The following is a 26,597-nucleotide window of genomic DNA, read 5'->3' on the forward strand; positions in this document are numbered from 1 at the left end:
AAGTTTCATGAACAGATATCATCATTATTAAAGAAAATATTATAATCTTATAAAAAGAATAACATTTTAAAATATACGAAAAAATTTTTTAAACTCTATTTCTGGGAAAAAGAAAATAAATAAGTAGAACTCTGAAATTTTAAAATTAAGCCAAAACCTTCAACTTCTTTCATCTGATACAGTTAACATTCCTAACAAGAGGAAGTACAAGTAATCTAGGTAATTAGGTCAAAAAATAATTTTCTGAATTTCTCAGACTGAATAAACCATTAAGCCAAAAGATTCCTTAACTAATGGAGAGTTTGAAAGTGCCATGGTTCTTGAGCCAAAGAATTTTTTTTTTTCAAATACCTTCACTGATTTCTGAAAAAACACTTAAGCAACTGTGAGAATATTTTAAATATACACTTTTAAATCAATGGAAATTTGTTACTTTGGAAACTTACTTTCTTTAAAAGTAAGTTTATCCCTTATGTTAGTTAGGGGTATTGTGGTAATCATTTCACAACATATAAATATACAAAACAACATGTTGTATACCTTAAATATATAAAATTTTATGTGTCAATTATATCTCAATAAAGCTGGGAGGTGTGGGAAACATTCTGTCCCTAAACGATATTCTATATTAGCAAAGTTTTCCTGCCTGGATTTACCCACATTCCCCTTTGCCTCCACTCTCGCTCCTTGGGGATAATAATGGCACTTTCTAAAAAGAATTGAATAAGTATATTAACCCTATTGATTCCTATTAATACCCTGACCTCTCGATTCCTTGAATTCTTCTCCTTCTGTTTTCTATCACCTTTTTCCCAGCCACTCACCCCCACTTCAAAGGGTCACATCCTGATACCTTGTCATTAACAGTAACTGAAATCATTTAATAATCTCACTTTGAAACATCCCACTCTTCTACCACTACACTCCTGTCTTCCCAGCTCATTCCCTTTGCAATGTCAATCATCCTCAGACTCCACCAAGACCTACAATCTATTAATTTAACAACCTTTATACTGTCATTCACCATCTTCCTACCATAATTTCTCAGCTCCCTTGGCCTTCACTCGCTTTGTCACACTCGAGTAGCAAAGCAAAGCCCCAATCCTGGTTAAATGCAAGTCACCACCTATTGAAGGTCTGCACCTATGAGTGCACATGTAACTGGAGAAAAAACACACAACTATGCTGATTGGCCTCACTGAACTTTATAATTGCTAACCTCACGTGAACCCTTAATGCTACCTAGCTATTATACTCCATTCTCCTAAACCTTTCACTCTTTCCCTCTTCCAAACTACTATTTTGCATATCCTCTAATATCTCTTCAAGACTCCAAAATCTGTTCCCTCAACTTTTCTCTCAACTGATAATCTTACCTCCTATTTCATTGGGAAAATAGAAACATCCAGAAGTGTCCAAAACTTCCCATACCACACTTGCCCACCTACTTGGAAATGTGCCCCTGTACTCTGCTTCCCTTCCTGTTACTATGGATAATGTTTCCGTTCTACAAGCAAAGGCCTATCCTTAATCGTTTCATTTGTGCAATAGATCCATATGCTGTCTACTACCCAAGGATGTTGCTCTAGCAATTTTCCCGTCTTTCATGTAACATACATGTTTTGCTTCTTTTTTGCATTCCCAACAGTGTATGAAAATGCTACAGTTTGTCTCAACTTAAATTTTTTTAAAAAAAGAAAGAAAACATTTTAACCCCCACTTCCTCCAGTTACTGATCCATTTTTATCTTCTACTTTATAACAAAATTCCTCAAAAGAGTTGACCATATTCACTCTCCACTCTTCTCATTCTTTCTGAAACACATTTCAATATGTTTTTTCTCCACTACTAACTGAAACTGCTTTATCAAAGTCACTAATGAATGCCATGCTGTTAAATGCAACGATCAGTTCCCAGGCCTTGTCTACCTTCATGTGTCACCATTCATCCTTCCTCACTCCTTTGAAATGCTGTCTTCACTTGGCTTCTAGGCTTCACTTGTCTACACGCTCTCCTGCTTTCCTATTTCCCTAGCAGTTCCTTCTCAGTATCCTTTGCTGGTTCCTGTTCTTCATTTTAACCTCTTAATGTTGAAGTGTCCCAGAGTTCACCCTTTGCATCTCTCCTCTCTTTGCCAACATTCACTTCCTTAGTGATATTTTTTCTCACAGCTTTAAATGCCAGCTATACTCTGATAATTCCCACAATTTTACCTGTATGCATGACCTTTTCCCCTGTTCTCATATATCCAGATGTCTTCTCAATCTTCCAACTCAGATGTCTAACACCTCATATTTCACACATCTAAAACTTAAAGACTCATATTCTCCTCCCAAAATGTTCTTCTCAGAGTCTCCCCTCAACTGACAGGTATTCCATCCTTCCAGGTGCTCAAGCCAACAGAGTTGGAGGTATCCTTAACTCCTCACTTTTCCTTACACCTTATTACAATTTGTCAACAAATCTTATCGTTTCTACTGCAAAACATACCCAGTATCTACCACTTCTCACCACCTCTACCACTACATCCTGAGAGCAAGCCATCCTTGTCTCTCGCCGGATTACTGCAATAGCTTTATGACTGCTTCCCCCTTGTCTTCTATAGTCTATTTTCAGCTCAGAAGCCAGAGTATTACCATTAAAACATTAGAATAGTTTTGCTCAAAAGCCTCCAAGGGATCCCTTACTTGTTTCCAGGAAAGCCAAAATCCTTATAATAGCGTCCAAAGCCCCACCCTAACCTTTCTTACTTCACTAACCTCATCTGCAACTACTCTCCCCCTTGATCGCTCTGTTACAAATGAACTGGCTTCTTGCTGATCCTCAGAATCACCAGGCATGCTCTCATCTCAGGTTCTTCACCTAGAAAGCTTTCCCCCCAAATATCTCCCAAAAGAATGTAAATTCCATGAGGGCAGGGACTTTTGTCTTTTTCTCTGCGATATCCTCAATATGAAGAATAGTGGCATGTATTAGGCACCCAATAATTACTACTTCTTAATGAATACCTCTTGTTCATTGGCCTCCACAGACTAGAATAACTTTCCTCTCCTTTACCTACTTACTGAAATCTAACTAAAATATCATCTCAACTCTAAAACCTTGTCTATTATCTCAAATTACACTCCTTCCTCTGAATCATGACAGGCATTAGTCTGCACTTCTACTATACAAAAATAAAGAAATGAATGATTGAGAATATGAGTATCATTCAAAGATACCATATTGAAAATTATTATTCATTCAAATGAAGCAATATAAAAGGCTTCCAGCTGAGATGGTGCTATGAATTCACTTTAAACTCATCCCCCTCTGAACACATATCATAGCAATGAGAGATATTTTAAAAAGTATCTAAATTTTAATTTAAACAACAGCTAATATTATTGCTGTGATATTTTTATCATAAGCTAGCCTATCATAGGCTAAGTAATGAAATGCATAAAATTTTTAAAGTACAATAATATCTCTGTGGTCCTTAATTAAGAACATAATCTTCCACCTAAAATTCTATACTCAACTAAACTACCAAATACAAGAGTATGAAGAAAAGAGTTATTTTCAAACTTATGAGAGATTTTCAGTGCCACAATTAAGGTAATATTATAATAAACACCAAAGGGAAGTTGTGACAATCAATACCTTTAAAAAAAATGTGCTTACTTTTTACTTCCATATTTAAACATTAAACTTACTTTCTTCATACTGCTATCTGACCAACCCTCCATCCACAACACCTGGCACTTCTTATGCAAAGCAGGATTATTCTCACAGTTTATTATGAAGTTTAAATTTGCAGAATCCATTATCAAGACAATATGCAAGTTTTGCTGAATTCCTAAAAAAATAAGAAAATTATACTCTTGGAATATTAGAATAATAATAATTGAAGAAACCTATATATGGTCTGGTTTTATGAAATTAAAATGTTTTGAAATGGGATGGTAGGAGCTGTTTATAAAAAGAACAAGCTATGAAACAGTATTACAGTATAATTTTTATTTTGGTTAAAAAATACATGTGTGTGTGTGTGTGTGTGTGTGTATGCTAGGATAAAAGATCCAGAAAGGTATGATATTGCTGTTACTTTTCAAATATGATACTGGATTCTATTTTGTAATTTTTCTTTCAAGGATTTTTGTTTCAATATTCACAAACAAAACTGATCTCTGGTTTTCTTTTAGGAGAAATACCTTTTCCTTCTTTCAATGTCAATATCATTTTCCCTTTGTAAAAAGGATTTTGGACACTTTCCTTTATTTTCTATGTTCTGAAACAGTTTAAAATAGCATTGAGATGATTTGTTTCTTAAAGCTGTAGTAGAATTTCCCTGTAAACTTCAAGTGGACAGAAGGGAGGGTAGCCCTTTAACAACTTTCTCTATTTCATCAATAATAAATGTTCTTTTAGAAAAATAAAGATCAACGTAATAGTCATGTCTGGGTGCTGCCACCATTGCCTTATTTTTTGTTTATCAATTTTAGATATCTACAGTGCACATGAAACTACTTCTGTAATAATCAAACTTTCTTTAGTTTCAGAAAAACACTACAGAGTCTGGCACAATCTAAATAGTTCAATAATTCTCTAAGATAGGGGTACTAAAGCACAAATTTCACCACATGAAAACAAAGGCAACAAAGTAAAAATTCCGAAGAACATTACCATACTTTCACCCTTTCCTTTCACTAAAATTTTGCTAACTTGTTTTTATTATAGGTTAGCCTTTATGTTACTTATTTGTTACTTATTTGCTAATAAGAAAAATAAGGCAAATTAAATGGTATTTATTTCACATGAAACATAGTTTAGATTAATGAATTCTATGTCACTTACTATATGTGAAGTAATTGAAGACTGGTCCAAAAAAACCATCCTGTGAAGCCTGATCTTTAAGAGGCAACAGCAAGGGCTCTAATTCTTCAAGACTGTAGAGTCCAGGAACTTCACCTACAGAACATTACATTTCTTTTGAGTTTTACCTGCATTACACTAATTAAAAACACATTTTACACACACAATGCTTCTATTTTTGTATCAAATAATCTGATGTTATTCAAGTTTTGTTTTCAAAAATAAACAAACCCTATCACCCTCTATATTATCCACAAATCTACATCTATAGCCTTCCATTTGATTAAGCAAACCATTACAGTTCATAATCTAGCCATCTATCTGCTTTTCCAAGTCCTTCTCTACCCCAACCCCACAAGATCTTGTATTCTAGCCTCAATGAACTTCTTTGTGTTCCAAAAATTTAATGAAATACTCCCTCTTCCTGGAATATTATACTCACAGTGTTCCTCTGCCCCTTATCTTCCCCTAAGATCATTGTTTATCCCTCAAGACACTACTTTGTCAACTGCTATGTCCATGAGACTTTCCTGAATACCCACATGCTAGGTTAAGCACTCTTTTCTCTTGTGTATAGTACCCAAACATCACTGTTTAGCATTTACCACATCATTTAATAATGAATGAATTACTTCTCTTTCCTGCCCAATTAGATTCTGAATTCCCAGAGGGCAAATATTTGATCATGATCAATATTAACCTTAGGGCATTCTTAGCAAGTATCTAAAACATAAATACTTGTTAAATAAATGAACAAATGAATTATCAAATGAATGAATGAACTTGTACTAGAAATCAGGAGAACTAGTCGTGGCCTGCTACTATACAACAGAATGATGAAAGTCAAATCAAAGGTGATTAAGACTATAAGAATTTGATACAGGGCTTGAAGCTTGTCTTGTTCACCACCATAAATCCAGTTATTTAATAAATATTTGTTAAACCAACATATTTGTAGTTCACAAGAAACTGTAAGATTAAATGAAAATTCTTTTGCTGCATTCATATAGAGCCCAACATAGTCTGAATCCCTACTTTTCTTTAGGCTCATCTCAGAGGTACCAGACTGCTTGCTCCCCAACCACCAAGCATGTAAATATTCAAACACATACACACATAAACGTGCTCTATGTCTTCCTCTAAATTTCAGCCATACCAAGATACCCTTGATTTCTTAAATTTGGTAAAGAAAGCTAGCTCTATTTACATCCTCTATAGGGAATAAGAATTTGAAATATAAAAAAGAGACAAAAAGGTCTATTGAGTACTTTCTCTGAAAGTATTTTTCAAATACTTTTTTTGCCAGAAATGTTGTCAAAATTTAACTTTACCAAAATTTAACTTTATTTATGATTTTTGCTATTATACCTTGATAAAAAGACCAATTTATCTTACAATAAAAATAATTACTGGGTTAATGCTTATCTGGATGTTTGCTTTCATAAATTAAAACCAAAATAAAAACCCTATATATATCTGGCCTACAAGTTTATCTCAGCCAAAGTGAACAAGGTCTCCATCTAGTGACAATTTAAGCAATATGCAGGAATGTGCACCTAAAAAATCAGAAGAGATTATTTATAAAAAGGGCCGCAAACACTTCAAGCTTGCTCAAGACATACCACTTTCACTATACCATTTCCCTTCACTTTGACAGAAATTGACCTACCACTTGTGTAACTAGAGTCTTTCTCATTTGGGCACTAAAGTGTAGATACGTCACTTTATAAATAAAATGTTTCCTTCAACCAAAGCTATTAAATTCTGAAAAAAAAAAAAAGACTATTTTATCCCAGAGTCTACCTAGCAGGATACAAAACAAATATTTATTAAAACCTGAGTGGAACATGAGCATCATGCAAATTTTGTCCTCGGGTTCCTAGAATGGAACAATTCATATAGTTGAAACTAGCTTTTAACAAGGTTTATTTTGTATTCAAGTAACAAAATACTCTTAGTCCAAGTTTAAAACGAAGCTACCTCATACCAATTCTACTAACAGTGGTTATGCATTATAAGGAGATTATAATAAACTTCATAAATTCTTCAGAAAAGGAAGAATTGAAGGAAATTGCAGGTATTCTCCTCAGGAAATCACCAAAAAGGTCAGGTGGCTCCAGAGACAACAAGAGTATAACACAATTCGAGAAATATGAGACCTCATATACATGAAATATATCTGCTATTATATAACCACATTTAAGGCCATATTATAATTATTCAATTATTCCATTAATGATGGACAGTGAGGTTCTATCAAATTTTTATTACAAATTATACTACATATTTCCTTAAATACTAGTTCTTTTATTTCTATAGGTTAAATTTCTACACATAATATAATTTCTATATCAAAAGGTATAACACATTTTTTAAATTAATTAATTTATTTATTTTTAGTTGCATTGAGTCTTCGTTGCTGCGCGCAGGCTTCCTTTAGTTGCAGCGAGCAGGGGCTATTCTGCGGTGGCTTCTCTTGTTGTGGAACAAGAGGCACGCAGGCTTCAGTAGTTGTGGCTCACGGGCTCCAGAGAGCAGGCTCAGTAGTTGGGACGCACGGGCTTAGTTGCTCCACGGCATGTGGGATCTTCTTAGACCAGGGCTTGAACCCGTATCCCCTGAATTAGCAGGTGGATTCTTAACCACTGAACCACCAGGGAAGCCCGGTGTAACACATTTTTTAAATAAGTACTGGTTGACAACTTTCCTAAAAGGTTATAACAGATAATAGTCCCACCAAAAGTGTGTAAGAGGGCCAATTTTCCAGTATATTCATCAATATTCAATATTTAATCATTTTTATATAATTCCACAATCTCTTGGTTTTATAAAAACAGGGTTTCTCAATTCTCCTGCTGTTAGCATGTTTAATGTTTAATCCCATGTCACTTTAGTAAAAGCTATGCCAAGTGTTCTCTGAAACATAATTTTATATAAAATCACTTTACTTGAATAATTTTTACATTATTACTTTTATTTTCTTTAAATCGAACCTATTTACTTGCCTGAAGACAAAAGGCTATTGATCATCTCCAAAAATGTAGGATGTACAAACTGATAATCCTCAAGAAGTAAAACTACTTGTTGTGCTTCAATACCTGCAAGATGTAGCACCTGCACAATAAGAAAATACATTTTGGTATCCATTAAATATTTTTGGCACAGGTAAAAACTTTCAGTCTGTATGTAAACTAAGTTATTTTTATTAATTGATATTTGAGTAATCAAAATTTAGCCACATAGTTTAGAAAGTAAATGCACTGAATAATCAAAATTTAGCCATATAGTTTGGAAAGTAAATCCAGTTCATAAACAAATACTACTGGAAGGAAATTTAATTATTTTACATCTAGGACATTAAAAGCTAGAGGATAATTTTAAATATATCTACATATGTCTTAAATGCCATCTTTTTGTTTATCTTACCTTTCCATATAACATCCCATAATCTGGGGTGCTGAGAGCTAAAAACATAATTTTGTAACAATCATGGAGAAAACAATCATCAAAATTAAAATAAAGACTATGTTGCATATCAGAGATTTAAATGTCTTTAAAGGCTTTTAGAATAACTAACTGTGATTTAAAACCAAATAAAACAAAAGACTGTGAGTCACTCACATGTTTGAGATCATTTTTGAACTGCTTCAGTTCATATCCCCTGGAAATCTTTGGTGAAAACAGCACTGCTCCATGCATATGACTGACTAAAGAAGTGATGGTCCGACGACCTACACCACTGCATCCTGCTAACAGAAGTGAACCTCCAGGAAAACTCAGCACTCTGTCTATCCTAGACACATATTCCAGGACTTCTTGGAAAAGTAAAATATCTAAATTCTGGTTATCTCGTCCATAATGAATAAGACCCTTCAAAAGATCACAAAGCATATTATATAATTAATATAAGTCCAAATTACATAATAAAATGTTAGTTATCTAGATTAAGAGATTATATTTTTGGTGTCCTCAAGAAAAGGGGTTAAGTAAATAAATGTTGTGTCACACTCTTTTATCTATCCAGTAATCCAGCTGTATGGCACTTTCTAAGGAAAAATTTACATGATGTCAAACAAGTTCATGGGTCCACAATAGTCAGTTACTTTTGAACACCATTAATATAACTAGTAAAAAGCAGTGTAAGATAGCAGGTTAATTATAAAGACTTCAAAAGCTCTCAAATTTTTACCACTTGTTACACATCAAATCAGTGTGCACAGACTATAAAACAATCCCCAAACTCTCAAAACGTACTGCCTAAAGATATTTTGGGAACTCTTGTTCTTACGCACAGCTCAGCAATGAATCAAAAGCCCACAAAGAGGTAGTATGCCTTGCCAGGAGCTATGTGATAGAGTGAAGAAAGAGAGAAAGGACAGCTTTCATGTACTCAACAACTTTCGCACATTCCCAAACTTTTCAATATTCATTCCAGGCAAACAAATTTACTAGACCATGAAAGACTTTTCTTGATATAAAATCCATACTAACTTCCATTATAAATATTAATTTTTAAAGCAATCATATATAACACTGTTTCTTCTTATTATAATTAATCTCAAAAACAAAACAAACAAACAAACAAAACTCCATAGGACAGTGCTACTAAAAGTTTCAGTGAACCAGCAGCATCAACATCATTTGGAAGCCTCTCAGAAATTTGGATTCTCTTCTGATTTTTTTCAGATTCAGATTAGTACCTATTGAATTCAGACTTCTCCAGATGGGACCCACCCATCAATATTTTCTGGTTCTCAAAGTGATTCTAATGTTCACTAAAGTTTGAGACCACTGTTCTAGAATGAGCAGTTAATATTATATTAACTGTTAATATAATATTAGCAGTTATATTTCCCAATTATTATTAAGCCTTTTTAATAGTTCCAACCTCAGATACCTTTTTCCAGCATGTATCCTAGCAATTTTACACTAATCTGTGTAAGTGCATGTGCACCTACTTAGATCTGCCACATTGGGCTAAATTCCAAAAGATACGAACCGGTTTTGCCTATTCTAAGATCTTTCACTTCATGCCCGCAAAAAACTTACAATAAATATTTTGAAAATGGCTTTAATCATAACCAAATCCCAATTCAAATTCATGATTCATATTATACCTTTTTAATAACATCCTTAAGATCTGCAGAATTTAGTTTTCCAAGTGGTTTTCCATGTGGAGGCAAAGGTTGTCCTGGGGCTGACCTTATTCCTGAATTATGTCGAGCTCCCCATGTAACATAGAAATTATCTGTAGAAATGAAAGATATTTTTGTTTTATGTGTGTTCATCATAATGGGAGCATCAGTAGATATATTTCACACTAAACTGTTTTTAACTTAATTAGTCCAAATAAGAACATCCCCAGAAAGGCAAAGATTAATTACTTTGAATTGGCAAAAAAATAAAACAATCTCAAAATTATTCTTGAAAAAGAACACAGATTTACTAATATGATCAAGAGCCCTAACTTCTAAAATAAAAGAAAAATTAACCAAATTTTAATTAGAAAATAAAAATCCCACAAACTTCCCTTAAATTTATCTACAGCAGTGTTCCTGTTACCACACAAGGAAAATCTGTTCACCATTCTACTGAAGCTTTCGCCTCCCAATTCCTCTGGGAGACTGTTCCATCAGTATCCTCCTTGTCATATGCTGCGCTCAGCAACAGTCCTACCTTCCCTAGACCCCAAGCTACCTCATGTTCTTCTTTCCTTCTCCATCATATTTCTCACATTATCTTCCACTTGCCAAAACCACTATACTAAACTCTTATTTGGGAACAACAATGCTACCCTAATTGTAAAATCCAAACCTTCTTTGTAGTCATTATCCCAATATGACTTGTGTGCATCTCCTTAATGGAGCTTTTTTCCTTGAATCTATATTACCATGCTCAGCAAGCCACAACCACTACTCCTTTTCAGTTTTCTACTTATCCCTTATATTTTTATTTTCACTGGGATCCAAATTCAGCCTGTTATGCTTTAATTCTAAATACTCCCCTGGAATTATTTAATCTTATTCTGTGGATTAGATTATCAACTATCTAAATATACACCAAAAACCGATTCACTACGTATCTCTAGGCAAGTCTCCCAGCTCTAGTCTAGTCCCATATTTCCAATTGCTTAATGACATATAACTCATGCATTCATTCATTAAACACTTATCTATCACAGACCTGTATTTAAACATTGTACTTCCTGTTAGAGATAAGTAATGAATAAGGCAAACATAATTTCTGCCCTCACAGAACTGATAAACTTTATGTAGGTTCCCAAAAGACACTCAAAAAGCTTGCAAACATTCAAACACATGCATAAAACTGAACTCATTATCTTCGTGTCTCATCATTTCTTAGCTGGACTATTGCAGCATCCTCCTACCTCATATCCCTGCTACATGCCTTTACTCCATCAAATATATCCTCACTGCTACTAGAGTAACAAACACGAAAACAAAATCTGATAGTACCACTGCACCCAATATCACATATAGCTTCCCACTGCCTTAAAAAAAAAAAAAAAAAACCTTTCCTAATCAAGGCCCTGTGCAATTTGCCTTCAATTTGGCTCAACTGACTGCTTGAATCTCTTATCTCACTCTGTACTCCAATATATACCCCAGTTTTCTCAAACCGTTGATTCTTTGCATATGCTTTTTCCTTTGTCTGGAATGCCCTTCCCCTCTTCTTCACTTAATTGTATCCTTTAAGATACAGTTTGATTTCCTGTAATTGCTCAAAAAAAAACTAAAGTCTTAGACTAACAAAATACCTTATAGCACTTATGCTGAAAACAATACAACACTGATGAAAAAAGCAAAGAGTATCTAAATAAATGGACAAATATATTATGTTCATGGATTGGAAAAATCAACATAATAAAGAGGTCAATTCTTCCCAAACCAATATACAGAACTAATACAATTCCTACCACAATCTCAGCAACGCTGTTTATATATACAAGATTATTCTAAAATTTATATGGAAAGGCAAATAGCTAAAACAATTTTAAAGAAGGAATCAGTCAATCGAATTTTAAGACTTATAATACAGCTACAGCAATCAACTCAGTGTGGTATTGGCAGAAGGACATATACATCAATGGAACAGAATCAGGAACCCAGAAACAGAGTTACACAATTAATTTTTGACTAATGTGCAAAAGCAATTCAAGGCAGAAGGGTAGCCTATTCAACAAGTGGTGCTGGAACAAGTGGACAACCATAGGCAAAGAAATGAACCGTGACTTAAGTCTCACTCTTTACACAGAAATTCACTCAAAATGGACCACTGACTTAAAACATAAAACTATAAAATATTTAGGAAAAAAAGGTGGAGAAAATCTTCAAAATCTAGGACTAGACAGAGTTCTTAAACTTGACACCAAAAAATCCTTAAAAAGAAAAATTAATAAATTGAGCTTCATAAAACTAAAACCTTTTTTATCTGTAAAAGACTATATTAAGAAGATGAAAAGACAAGCTACACAGTAGGAGAATATATTTGCTAACCACATATGTGACAAAAGAATAGTATCTAAAATACAGGAAGAACTCTAAAAACTCAATATTTAAAAAAATCCAATTAGAAAATGGACAAAAGACACAAAGAGACATTTCACTGAAGAGGACATACAGAAGACAATTAATCATATGAAAAGATGTTCAACTTCATTAGCTGTCAGTAAGATGCAAAATAAAACCAATATAACATATCAGTACACACTTATCAGAATGGCTAAAATAAAAAAATACTGACAACACCCAATGCTGGCAAGGATGTGGAGCACCTGGATCACTCGTATATTGCTGATGTAAATGTAAACTGAAATACAGCTACTCTAGAAAATAGTGTGCCAGGTTTTTTTTTTTTTTTTAAAACTAAGCATACAAGTACCATTCAACCCTGCAACTGCATTACTGAGCATTTATCTCAGAGAAACAAAAATCTCCACACAAAAACCTGCACATAAATGCCTATAGCAGCTTTCCTCTTAATAGCCAAAACCTGAAAACAACTCAGATGCCCTTCCACAAGTAAATGGTGAAAGAAATGGTAGCATGTCTAAATATAATACCTACTCAGCAATAAAAAGGAACAAACTACTGAAACACTCAAGAGCCTGCATATATCTCCAGAGAATTATTCTGATTGAAAATAAGATTGTTGAAATGACAAAATTGAACACAGAAAAGATGGGTGGTTTCCAGGGGATGGAAGAGGAGTTGATCCATTTTAACTGTATCAATGTCAATATCCTGGTTGTGATATTATACTATTTTTGCCAGAGTTGAAGGAAAACAAGTAAAAAGTACATGTGCTCTCTCTCTGTTAGTTCTTACAACTGTACATGAATCTACAATTATCTCAAAATAAAAAATTTATTTAAAAAAATTTCAAAGTAACTTCCTCAAAAAGGAATTAGTCTCTATTCTTCTACACCCCTAATATCCAGCATTTATCCCAAATATATTCATAAAAGTTATATTAATTGTAAAACACTTCATGCTCTATTGTATTTACCATTTTAAACATCCATTTGCATAAATCTTTGTGGCACCTAAACATATTAGATATAGTTTTCATTGTAAGCAAGGACTTTCACATCTGTATCTGCCATTAGATTACAAGTTTCTTAAGCACAAGAATGTATCTAGTTTATTTTTCAGTATCCAAAATTAAAAATTTAATTTTGGATACTTAAAATTTTTAAGCATCCAAAATTTTTCTTAATAATTTTTTCTTAATATTCTACTATGTGAAAATCATATTTGCCTGGATCTAACATATATCAAGCCTGTATTTTTTAAAAAATACAACCCTTCATTAAAAAGTAAAATACTGAGAAAAAAATATTATTGAGTCCTACATAGGAGACTCTAAAAGATAGCAAATTCTAGATAATTCAGATAAGACACTAATACTATCTAATGCCCAAAGGATATGTCACTTTCTTTGCAAGACAAGACACTATTAATTCAATTTTTAAACTGAGAAACATGGCAGCATTTTAGAACAAGAGCCTCTCCATGCTAAGCCATGAAAACTACACGCCACAATGACATAAAACCTCACTCAAAATCAAGCCGACTTTGAACTATTAACAGGCTTCTCTCAGCATTTCATCCTGTCTTAGGTTCTTTTGAACTTATTTCCTGATTCTAAAACTCAAGCAGCACCTAGAAAATTCCTTCTATCCATCTTAATATCCTTTTCACCTTCAAGACTCCCCTTGGCTTACATCATTATGACCCTGAAACCAATATCAAATCTAGAAAGATACAACATAATGTATTATATGAAAAATTTTTGAAGGCTTGCTTTACACTCTAATAGAATAGAAATTCATTTTGTAGCTTGAAAGCAGTTTTATTAAGAAAGAGTTCCATATTATAGTCATCCTCTGTCAAAGGCCTTTTCAACATGTTGATTTTCATTTTATATGCATCACTCCCACAGCATTTCATAATGCAAATTGGTCATTAAGCAGTAATAGTTGCAAATGCAACATAGCTCCTTTGACTGGTGCTTTGCTTTGTTTATCATAATAATGGGTGAAGCTAATAAGAGGGTACATAAGAAGTTCTGTGCTAATGACGTTATGAGTAGTGACAGGAATGAGTCACTTTCTCAAGTGAAAGTTCATTATAATCAAATATGGATTTTCACTATGATCTTTAAATATCACACATATATGGCTATTTTTATTAGTAAAAGTCCTTCAAGAAATACAATTTTGAATTGCAAATGTTAAACACTATGGTCTGAACAACCGTTTCCAAGAAAATAATTATCGTCCTCATATTTTTTTTGGAACATAATTATTGAAATCTAGCAAAGAAAACAGAGCATCCTCTTACAGTAAAAACATTAAAATTATCCAAAGTTTTGGGGGTTTTGTTTTAATTAATTTTACTGAAGTATAGTTGATTTACAATGTTGTGTTAATTTCTACTCTACAGCAAAGTGATTCAGTAATACATATATAAATTATCCAAAGTTTTCATTTGTTTAGATATATGAAATCATGCTATCAGTAAGAAAAAAACTGAAAGTTCTCATAACTTTTATATATTTACATAAACTCTGTAACTATATTACCTGCCATATTGTCTAGTACATCTGAGCCCCAGTCTTCTTGAAACACTGATGTTAAAATACTGTCAAATAAATGAAGTTCCTTTGCACCAACAATTTTGTCACGAAATAAGCGCCACGCTTCATATGCTACAATTTCTAATACGTAATCTAGAGGATGGTTTGAGGATCCTAAAAAGGCAAAATTTTCTTTAATTATAATAAAATTCCAATGATTTAAAAATGGTCTGTTTCAACAAAATATTAGAAAGAAATAGAGAATGAGAATCTACATACCATTATTTTGGCATCAGATAAATAGAATAAAGGGAAAAAGAGTTAAAATTCATTTTGTTAATGAGTTGGTAAACTTTTTTGATTCTTTAAAGGATATGTTAAACACTATAATCTCTAGTTGTTCAATAAAAATATCAATCCCCAAGAGCATATTAAACATGCTTTAGCTACAAAGGATAACAATTACATTTTTTCCCAAATCAAGTTTTAATAGTGACAATCATACTTTAGGAGAGGAAGCATAATAAAATATCATAATTTTAATATCATGTTTAAATTTAATATTAACATTTTAATTTTTAAAATACTATAATTACAATACTCATTTGTCTATTACAAATATAATATACAGTATAAACACACACACACACAATATGACATTCTAAAGAGAGATAAGTGATTTGAAATCATAAAAGCAAAACTTACCTCCTTCTAAATCATATCTGAATAAGCCAAGAACCCACTGGGTAAGGATGCAAGGAGTAAAGAAATAGTGGCTATAATCATCAACTGTAAATTTGGCCCGCACCTGAAAAAAATATAGTAAATGATCTGTCTACTCTCTTAAATATATAATCAGGCTATATATTTTTCAGTCACCTTAAATTCATAGGAATGTCAATTTCTACCAGTGGCTGGAACTGTATTTCAATATTACTTATTTCCTCAGTTATCTTGTATTCTATATTTTATGCATTTAAAAACATTATCTAAGAGAGGTTGTTCATAAACTTCAACAAATTGCCAAAGGTCCATGGAAAAAAATAAAATGAAAGGTTAAAAAGCTCTGCTAAAGAAAGGAATTCAAGGAAAGCTAACCTAAATTTTATAAAATGGTAGTTATAATTCCAACGTGCTTATGGGTGTAAGACAGACCCATTTTATAATGGTGGGACCCACAGAGCTATCTTATGTTCAAGAAATCATTGAACTTTTAACAAATCAAAGTGCCACAATTCAACATATAACCAACAAGAGAAGAGCCTCTCCCTTCCTCTCTACGGATGGAGCTACTGCTCTTATTCTGGCCTTGACTGCCTAACATTTGAATTAATTTAGAAAAACATAGCTTTATCTTTCCCCACTTCTACTCCAATACTATAAAAAGCATCCTCCACAAACACTTCCATAACTTTCACATGCTATTCCCTTTACCCAAGAAGACCCTCTTTCACCTCCAGCTACTTTGTGAATTTCTCTTTATTTTTCAAAACTTAGACCACATTTCATCTCCTCTTAAAATTTACAATAGCCAGGACATGGAAGCAACCTAAGTGTCCATCGACAGATGAATGGATAAAGAAGATGTGGCACAAATATACAATGGAATATTACTCAGCCATAAAAAGAAACAAAATTGAGTTATCTGTAGTGAGGTGGATGGACCTAGAGTCTGTCATACAGAGTGAAGTAAGTCAGAAAGAGAAAAACAAATACCGTATGCTAACACATATATATGGAATCTAAAAAAAAAAAAAATGATTCTTAAGAACCTAGGGGCAGGACAAGAATAAAGATGCATATGTAGAGAATGGACTTGAGGACATGGGGAGGGGGAAGGGTAAGCTGGGACGAAATGAGAGAGTGGCATGGACATATATACACTGCCAAATGTAAAATAGCTAGTGGGAAGCAGCCATATAGCACAGGGAGATCAGCTCGGTGCTCTGTGACCGCCTAAAGGGGTGGGATAGGGAGGCTGGGAGGGAGACGCAAGAGAGAGGACATATGGGGATATATGTATATGTATAGCTGATTCACTTTATATAAAGCAGAAACTAACACACCATTGTAAAGCAACTATATACTCCAATAAAGATGTTAAAAAAAATAAAAAATCTAGCACACACAACAAAGCTATTCACTCCCTCTTCCATGCTATCTCTGTAACTGGTGCATATTGTTACTGATAGACTTATTACACTGTATTAATAGTTTATTTATATGATCAGGTCCCTCATTAGACTGTGCATTTCTAGGGAATAGTAACTCAGTCATCTTTGTATCCCTAGAACTAGCACTGGAAAGAGAAGGTACTCAATAAATATCTTCTGCATCCTTAATGCCTATTTTCAAGTATCACCCCACTTTATCAGAGTATTTTAGACACTTCCTCACAGATAAAGGGAAAGAAATAAACATCAAGAACTACTCTTGGGTTTGAAGCCTGAAAGACAGAAACTGATAGAAGTCAGGAGAAAGATCTAGTTTTGGAAAGAAGATGAACCCCACTGTAAATAAGCTAAATTTGAAATCAAAGCAGAATGACCATCTACCCACTGATTTATTCATTCAATATTTATTGGGTGTCTATTAGAAACTATGCCAGTAGCCAAAAAAACCAAAAAAACAAAAAGAAACTATGCCAGAAGATACAATAATGAATAATGCACACACAAGCATCTATCCTCACAGAGTCACTCTCCAGTAGAAAAGTATAATAAATGACAGGAAAAGAAAGGCTGAGCATCAACACAAATCAGGATTAAAGGTAGCCCGTTGGGAGTAATACCAATAGACATGAAAACTACAGTGTAAGTGAATATATACCTGTTCATACACTTGTACCATAGATCCTGCTAAGAGATAAATATTTGATGAAGAACCCCAAATAGTATGATTCTTCAGATTTTTATGTAGAACTGGTTTCAAATATGCTCCATAAATTGTCTGTAATTGCTCTCTTTCTGGGTAACTAAAAAAAAGCATATAAGAAGTTGAAATAAATCAACATTCTAAACTATTTCTTTTTCAAGATTTTTTTAGATGTGGACCATATTTGAAGTCTTTATTGAACTTGTTACAATATTGCTTCTGTTTTATGTTTTGGTTTTTTGGCCACGAGGCACGTGGGATCTTAGCTCCCTGACCAGGGATCGAACCTGCACCCCCTGCATTGGAAGGCGAAGTCTTAACCACTGGACCACCAGGGAAGTCCCCTAAATTATTATTTTAATGTTAAGTTATAGCAATGGTTTTCAAACTGTGTGGTTTTCAAATTGTAAGGCCTAAATACGTCCAAGGTATACTCAAGGGCTAAGGCCAGGCTCACAGTCCCTATTGTTACTTCAACTAAATCAGATCCCAATTATCTGTTTTCAAATACTAAGGATTCTTATAGAGGATTCCAATGAAATTACTTAAAAACATAATTGTTTAAAAGACCACTGATCTTTAGAAAGGGCCAAAGGAAAATTCTGCTTAAGAAAAAGTATTTTGAATTAAGTATAGTCTGTACAAAGAGCAGTAATCCACCTTAGAACTACAGAAGTAGAAAGCAACAAATAAAATCAACCTGTTTCTCCCTAAGCAAAATCTATTCCGGTACAGCTTAATTGGTTGCTGTAACATTTCTAAAAGAAGAATGTTAATAGACGGGGGTAGTTTATCATGAAAGCACAAAAACAAGATTTTGTAAGGCAAAATATAACAGAGGATGTAGCATCATAAAATTCGAGTCCATGTAACAATTATGGACCATGGAGATGGATGGGTATGTTACGATTAATATTATAAGCCACTAAATGACCTAACTCTACTTCGTTAAAATTTAAACTATATTTTTAGTTATCTATATAGAATTTGATTGTATTTTTGTTTTAAATAACCCATAAAACATTTAAATCTAAAACCCACCATTCAGATTCCTGAGATTGACATTTAGAGACAATACAAAGGAGTTCTGTTTTATTTCTAATATATAACAAGTATTGATTAAAGCCTTCATCACCCTAAATTACTGCCTACAGTTTAGGAAGGATAGGAAAAAAATAACATCAGAGCTTAAGTTTGACTATTTTTATATTCTACATTTTGAAGTAATATCATTAATATATACCTTTCACAAAATGCAATGTATGTCTCCCCAAGTCAAAAAAATCTTTTAATACAATGATACGTACTCTACAGCACAAAGACGAACAATAGATGTAAATCTGGTAGTAAGCTTATGTCTTCCCAGTCTTCCTCCAGCTGACACAGAAGCAACAATTTGAATATTTTCTAAACCAACCCATTCCAAATTTTCATCATAAAATCCTTGATATGTCAATACCTATTTGAAAATAAATATATTTAAGTGTTTTATGCTTAAGATTTTCTAATCATGATATATTTTGCATAAAATTCAATTGTTTCCAAATGCAATCATCATCAGAGGATTATGGTTACTGGGAAATGGGGGGGGGATTAACTGGGAGATTGGGATCGACATATACACACTACTATGTATAAAACAGATAACTAATAAGGACCTATTGTATAGCACAGGGAACTCTACTCAATACTCTGTAATGACCTATATGGGAAAAGAATCTAAAGAGTGGATATATGTATAGGTATAACTGATTCACTTTGCTGTACAGCAAAAACTAACACAACATTGTAAATCAACTATATTCCAATAATTTTTTTTAATTTTAAAAAGACTCTGTTCAATTAATGTTAGCTGAATTATCCTCATTTTTTAAAATGCTTTTCAAATAAATATTAAAATCCAGGTGATAGTATAAATCCACCAGCAATTATCAAAAAAGAAAGTGAAAGTGGGCTTCCCTGGTGGCGCAGTGGTTGAGAGTCCGCCTGCCGATGCAGGGGACACGGGTTTGTGGCCCGGTCCGGGAAGATACCGCATGCCGTGGAGTGGCTGGGCCCGTGAGCCATGACCGCTGGGCCTGTGTGTCCAGAGCCTGTGCTCCACAACGGGAGAGGCCACAGCGGTGAGAGGCCCGCATACCGCAAAAAAAAAAAAAAAAAAAAAAAAAAAAAAATGTTTAAATTTATAAAAAGTGAAAGAGGGCCTCCCTGGTGGCGCAGTGGTTGAGAGTCCGCCTGCCGATGCAGGGGATACGGGTTCGTGCCCCGGTCTGGGAGGATCCCATATGCCGCGGAGCGGCTGGGCCCGTGAGCCATGGCCTCTGGGCCTGCGCGTCCGGAGCCTGTGCTCCGCAACGGGAGAGGCCACAACAGTGAGAGGCCCGCATACCGCAAAAAGAAAAAAAAAAAAAAAAAAAGTGAAAGAAATCAGGAAAAATATAAGGATAATATTTTTTCTATAAATATTTTATTATATTCTGCAGTTATATAGAAAGCAAAATGTGAACCAATATGAGTATATTAAGCTCTAATTTAGAATTTAGACTTTCTAATGTGATGTAAATCACATAAAGTAAAAAAAATCTTCCACAGTGACTGAAGCATGACTGAGGAAGTCTAACTGCTCTCAGAAGAATGCATACCTAAAAGAATGAAGCAAAAACTTCCCCAGCTCCAGCACCATCCCCAGCTACTGCTTTCCTCCATTTTTTAGGAATAAAGGGTAGGTAAATGGTGTAGGGTAAAGGTTGTTTTTACTCCTGTCATATATCATCTGGATGTAATACTAATTTTTAGATGGAGGAAGATCAAAGAAAGTACCCCTGGAACAAGTGTGAGATGCTTCAAGAGTTTAATTTCCATGACACATGCTAGATAAAACTAACCCTAAAAAGGAAAGCAGCTTTGCTATCTATAAGAAGAGTTAATGAAATTAAATTGTTTCCAATTATATCAAAACACTTCAAGTGATAAGACCCACCTGCTGCAGGAAAGCTACCAAAGTACTGGTCCCCCATTTATCAAGCTTGGGTAGGTTGATATCTTTTAAGTACAGAACAAGTCTCTCACAGTCTTTTGGTCTATACACTCGACCAGTATTAGTACTGATTACCATGCAAGTCTGGCTCAGTTTCTGCAGGAGATGCCGAGAAGTAGTTTGTGCACTACAGTGAACTGTAGCAATTTGAGTGGACCGGAGTTGGGAAAAGGCATACCTGAGCAGCATCCTGAGAAAGATATAAAACATTTGACTTTGTAAATGCAACCAATAAAATACTTTTTATATTCAATACAAAATTTCTATTTTTAAATATTTCAGTTTCTAAATTACGTATGATGTTTAAGGGAAAAGTGGTAAAAATATATATGGTTTCCATAACTATCCATAGCTATGAAGGTAAGCTTTCTAAATTTTAGACTGGAAAAAAAATTAATTCATATTTTAAGGTATTCTTGGGACTCTATCAGCAAAAAAAAAAAAAAAAAAAAATCACAGTTCACAGAAATAATTCAGTTTGAAAAAGTATGCATAAAAAGTATTGTTTCCCCACAGTTGAAGGAAAGATTTTAAAATATTAAGTCCTCCAAGTTAAAAAAAAATTACTATGACTTTACAGAATTGTTTAAGTCTTACTAGAAATGTGAAAATAATAATCCATATTTCCTTTATTTCCAAAAAACTACACTGAGAAGGCACTAAAAATAGGTTGAATTCCACTGAATTAAAAGCTGTTTTTAAATAGCTAACTTCAAGATTCATTTTTTATAACTACAGCATATAGTAGTTTGCGAGTACATCAGATATTCATTTTTTATGATTGTATGCACAGATTCTTTTTCAGAGTATCTTCTTCTAATTCCATTGGAAAACACATAACTTGGCAGAAAAAAGGACATATTTTTCTCTATAGTCATATTATCTTTACAAGTAGTGACAATAAAGAGTTCTTCATGAAAATGTAAATGCTACTTTAACCAAAAAAAAAGGTAACAAAAGCTGTTAAGTCATTTTAAAACAGGAGAGAAGCATAAATCCACAATATGCACCTCGATTAACATTTTTCTATTCTTACCCTTTGCCACATCCTTCTGGTCCGACAAGAATAAATGGCTGTTTAGTATCAGAACTTAACCAAGGTTTGAAATAATCTAGACCTCGTTGCATGTCAGGAGTCTGAATGACTGGAAGAGTTTGGCTATTACTGAAATCATCAGCAGTCAAGTTTTCTGGCTTCTTCAGCACATAAGATGCTAATCGTCCTCTACTGGAGTCATAGTAGGTGTCCATTGGTTTGTGAGGGTCCGGAGGAGATTCTCGTGCCCAAGTAAAAACCTTAAGAGGAAAAAGTTGTGAAAGATTTTCATATACAGTGTTCCAAACAGAGTATGTGAAATTTTAATTCTTTAAAGTAAATGCTCCAAAGAGAATCATCTTATTTAAAAAAAAAAAAAAAAAAAAACTTCACATGCACTAAACTTACCTAATATCCTTAATAATTATAGTAACATTTTATCTGAAACATTACTCTCTGAATGATCATTTAAGCAAATAAAAGTCATCTGGTTCACACATATGTTGTATAAATATATTCAACTTTTAACTGAATTCTTATGAACACTAAATTACAAATTGTACAATGTAGGACTCCTAGACCTTTCATTTCCAGTACATTTTGGTACTGAACATTCCACTGTCACTACCACTGCTCTCAACTTGTTCTTCTTTCTTACACGAAAAACTGTTATCTGCACAGATACACAGCAGAGAGTTAGCCCCTAATGCCACTCTTCAACAGCTTTATTCTAAACTTTGGCAATAAAATTTCTGCTTAAAAGCAGCATATAATATGACATTGAGTGGTAGCAATGAGAAGCATCTGGTAACAGAGGCAACAGAACAGCCATGGAAAGAAAACCAGAACAGAGAAAGCAATAAATGGTGATATCAATGAAACAAAGGGATAAAAATGCAGAAAAATATGTTGGAGCCAACCCAAAGGAATATGTGTTCAATTATTTCAACAGAGGCCAATAGGAAGAAATTCCTTAATATGTAGAATTCAGTTTTATAAACGTGGCTGAAATATACATTTGCATTTAATAAAGAAAAGATTTATAATGATTACTCCATCCAAGCATTCCTAACTGCTAAAACTCTTCTGGTTAAAAAAAAAAAAGATTAAAAATATGTTATTTTAAGATTAAAAATTAATAAAATAATTATATTTATTTACATAGCTAAGTATCAAAAATATCTAACAAAAAAGGTATAGTCAGAACTTTAGCCTATTAAATATTATTTTATAAAATTTTAATATCATAAAATATTACACACTAGTTCAAAGGAGAAAATAAGTATATATGTACCTATGTACTTATACAGACGGTCCCCAACTTACAATGGCTCGAATTAAAGATTTTTCAAGTTTACAATAGGGCGAAAGTGATACGCATTCAGTAAAAACCGTACTTTGAACTTTGATCTTTTCCCAGGCTAGTGATAATGTGGTAAGATACCTTCCTGTGATGCTGGGCAGTGGCAGTGAGTGGCAGCAAACTGCAGCTTGGGCAGTCAGCCACAAAATCACCAGGGTAAACAACTGATATGCTTACAACCATACTATTTTTCACTTTCTGTTTAACAGTCAAGAAATTACATTCTATTCAACACTTTATTATAAAATAGGCTTTGTGTTAGATGATTTTGCCCAAGTGTAGTCTAATGTACGTGTTCTGAGTACTTTAAGACAGGCTAGACTGAATTATGATATTTGATAAGTTAGGTGTAGTAAATGCATTTTCGACTTAGGATATTTTCAACTTATGATGGGCTTATCTGGATGTAACCCCATCATAATTCGAGGAAAATCTGTATATAAATGCATTATTATTGTATTAAATGCATAATTTCAAAATTTTAAAGTTCTATACCAAGGATCAATGAAAATTAACAAAAAATGTTGACTAAACATAGGCTTTAAATGTGTATTACCTCTTTGGTGAATTCCAGACGTGACTTCATGTTCAGATTTCCACCCAGCCCCCTTATGAGATTAATGATAAATTGATCATGATCTCTGCATCCATGTAGATGTGATAAACCATTCATCACAGTCCCAACCGAACTTGTTTCTACCACATAGTCATTCTGTTGATTAAAATCCATGTTACAGGCAAAAGGTAAATATTAACCAGTAAATTAGAACCATACACAGATTGATGTTTACTTATCTTGTCCAGGATAATCTTTAAATTAATCCCCCTTCTCAAGTTATAGAAAGTTTAGATTTCAATTTATATATATAAACTTTGAAAATAAAAAGTAATCATAAAAACACAATTGTGTATTTCTAGCTGAAAGTGCTGAATTCCTCAAATAGATACACAGTTTGTTTACTTCCTAAACCTGAAGAATATAAAAAAAAAAAAAAGGTAAGTCAATGAGCATTGGTCTAAAAGTAATAGTCCCTCATTTCCACTTGCTGATAGAAAAGAAGCTAGAGGCAAAGGCTAGATTAATGGCTCTGGACAAGAAAGAAAAGTAAAGGCAGGCTTAAAAACAATTTGGAACTTTTTCTCTACGCAGAATTTTAAAATGAAACTTTTGGACTCCGGTGGTGTAGATGATTTTGATCTGTGGACCTCTGGGGCCCTGTGTAACTGCCAGGGAGTTAGAAGGGGAAAGCGTTCTCATTCTTTCTCTAAGTATTTGCTGAGAATCAATTATGCATTAGGATCTGTATGTGGTGCTAGGTATTTTTTTAAAAAGGTGAATTAAACAGAGCACTTGTCTTAATGGAAGTCAAGTCTAGTAGAGGAGATGGTTAACACGTTGTGGCAGAAGCCATAGAGCAGAGGAAGAGTGTATTCTGAGAAAGGATAACTCAGATTGAGGGCTCAAGGTCTCTTTGAAAAAGGTGACATTTAAGCTAACATTAAAAGAATGAGATCTATCTGACATGCAGAGAACACAGCATATGCAATAGTAAGCCACCGGCGCAGTTAAGGAATTAAAAGACGCTTATGCCTGAGTAAGCAAAGGAAGAGCAGTTCAAGTCAGAAAGGTAGGCAAGGGCCAGGGTATGTGCAACTGTATAGGCCGTGGTAAGGAGTGCAAATTTTATTTTCAGTGCCTTTAAACGTTAAGAGAATAAAAGGACCCAATTTACATTTTTTTAAAAAGCACTCTGCCTGCATAATAAATATTTTTCAAAGAATGGAGAAATAGGTGGAAAAACGGGAAAAAGGGAGGAGATGAGTAGAAATCCAATGGCTTAGGCCATACTAAGAGTTCTAGGCTTTAAAGGCAAGATAAAGGAAACCTACATATTTTCTTCTAGATTGCCTGATTTGCTAAATACAAGAAAGTAAAGCTCTAGTTATAAATAAAATCAGCACTTGACTAGAGCATTCATTATAGTATATCTCTCAGAATCTGAACATGGTGAATAAAGCACAGAATAAAGAAAGAAGGAACACTCAACACATTAAAAAAATTTCAAAAAATAACAGGGAACTGACCTCAGAACAGAATTAGTTTATTTTCTAGCTGAATCTTTGGTATCCACTCTATGGTTTAATAATCTTATCCTGTTATCATTTCTATAGTCACAAACCCCTTTTCTTCAATACATTCTATTTAGTATTCTATTTCTCATTCTAACATTAACAGCATGCAAGTAGATGACCTCAAGGTATTTGCATTGGAGAGCCTTGTTAGGCTTTGTATGTTTTATATTAATGAAATAACAACACACCTACTGAAAAGGTGCTACAAACATAGGCATCAGGTATTTAATTAAGCTCATGTACTCTGATTCACTACTCTGTTATTAACAAACTTTGGTTCTGGGGATACAACAAGGGCTATAACAGGCTTAGTCCTTGCCCTCAAGGTGCTTATAGTTGAATGAAAGCAATTATAATATAGTTGAAGGACACAGTACACTGCTGCAGAAGCACAAAGAGGTAGACAGCTCAGTCATACTGAGGGCTGGTGGGAGTGGTTCTTCCCTGAAGTCTCCGGGAAAACCTATCTCATTTGTGTCATTTCCTCCCAAATCCCTATTCCTCCATCATTCATCCTTACAAAAAAAGTTTAGAAAACTAAAGTGAGATTGCCATTTCTCTACGTGATTTGTTCAACCCCAAGTACTGACCTCGAAATCAAGTTCAGATTAATAATCAGATACTTTAAAAAAAACCCTCATTGCTATTTATTTCCTCCATTTTTATATGTTCATGTTTTTTATAAAAGCAATGACATAAAAGAAAAACCAAGAAAATTTGAAAAAATCATGTAGATACATGAAAATTGTCTTCTTTGCACACTAAACTTCTATTCATGCTTCAAATTCAAAATTAAATGTGATCTCCTTTTTAAAAATTTTCCTAGAAGGCAATACTCTCTTCATCCTGTTATATTGTGATTATCTTTTTACATGTCATTTTCCCCCATGAGACAAACCCTTCGCAGGGATAGTGATTGTCCTGTTAATGTTCGCCTCGCAAAGTCTTGTCTAGGGCGTCTATTAGATATTCAATAAATTTTTGTTGAATAAACAAATGTTTTAATAATGTTATAAATAACTCACCATTCTTTCTCTACTTTAGTATTAACTTGTCATTATTTTTAGCATGACATATATGCAGATATTTATTGACACAGTAAAATGTGACAGCAAGATGGGTTTGCTAGTAAAACTTAGAAAGGCATTCCAATGTTCAAGATTTTTAGGCAAGCAGTGCAAGGTATCGTGGATGGACGA

At 33.6% G+C, this 26,597-nt stretch overlaps 1 protein-coding gene across 1 annotated transcript in view; it reads right to left on the reverse strand.

Annotated features, from left to right (window-relative positions):
* The window catches only part of DYNC2H1 (dynein cytoplasmic 2 heavy chain 1), a 376,698-nt gene that overhangs the window by 268,936 nt on the left and 81,165 nt on the right, over window positions 1-26,597 (reverse strand). The window contains exons 41-52 of the mRNA XM_081241450.1: window positions 23,822-23,977; window positions 21,903-22,162; window positions 20,810-21,056; window positions 19,137-19,288; window positions 17,785-17,929; window positions 15,661-15,763; window positions 14,962-15,129; window positions 9,972-10,102; window positions 8,476-8,724; window positions 7,860-7,968; window positions 4,837-4,950; window positions 3,696-3,838 (exon numbers count right to left, since the gene is read on the reverse strand). Coding sequence (XP_081097576.1) covers window positions 3,696-3,838; window positions 4,837-4,950; window positions 7,860-7,968; window positions 8,476-8,724; window positions 9,972-10,102; window positions 14,962-15,129; window positions 15,661-15,763; window positions 17,785-17,929; window positions 19,137-19,288; window positions 20,810-21,056; window positions 21,903-22,162; window positions 23,822-23,977 — 1,977 coding nt within the window. The remainder of the gene's footprint in view (window positions 1-3,695; window positions 3,839-4,836; window positions 4,951-7,859; window positions 7,969-8,475; window positions 8,725-9,971; window positions 10,103-14,961; window positions 15,130-15,660; window positions 15,764-17,784; window positions 17,930-19,136; window positions 19,289-20,809; window positions 21,057-21,902; window positions 22,163-23,821; window positions 23,978-26,597) is intronic.

This window comes from Mesoplodon bidens (genome assembly GCF_964165515.1).
Source record: "Mesoplodon bidens genome assembly, chromosome: 7".
Taxonomy (NCBI): Eukaryota; Metazoa; Chordata; class Mammalia; order Artiodactyla; family Ziphiidae; genus Mesoplodon; species Mesoplodon bidens.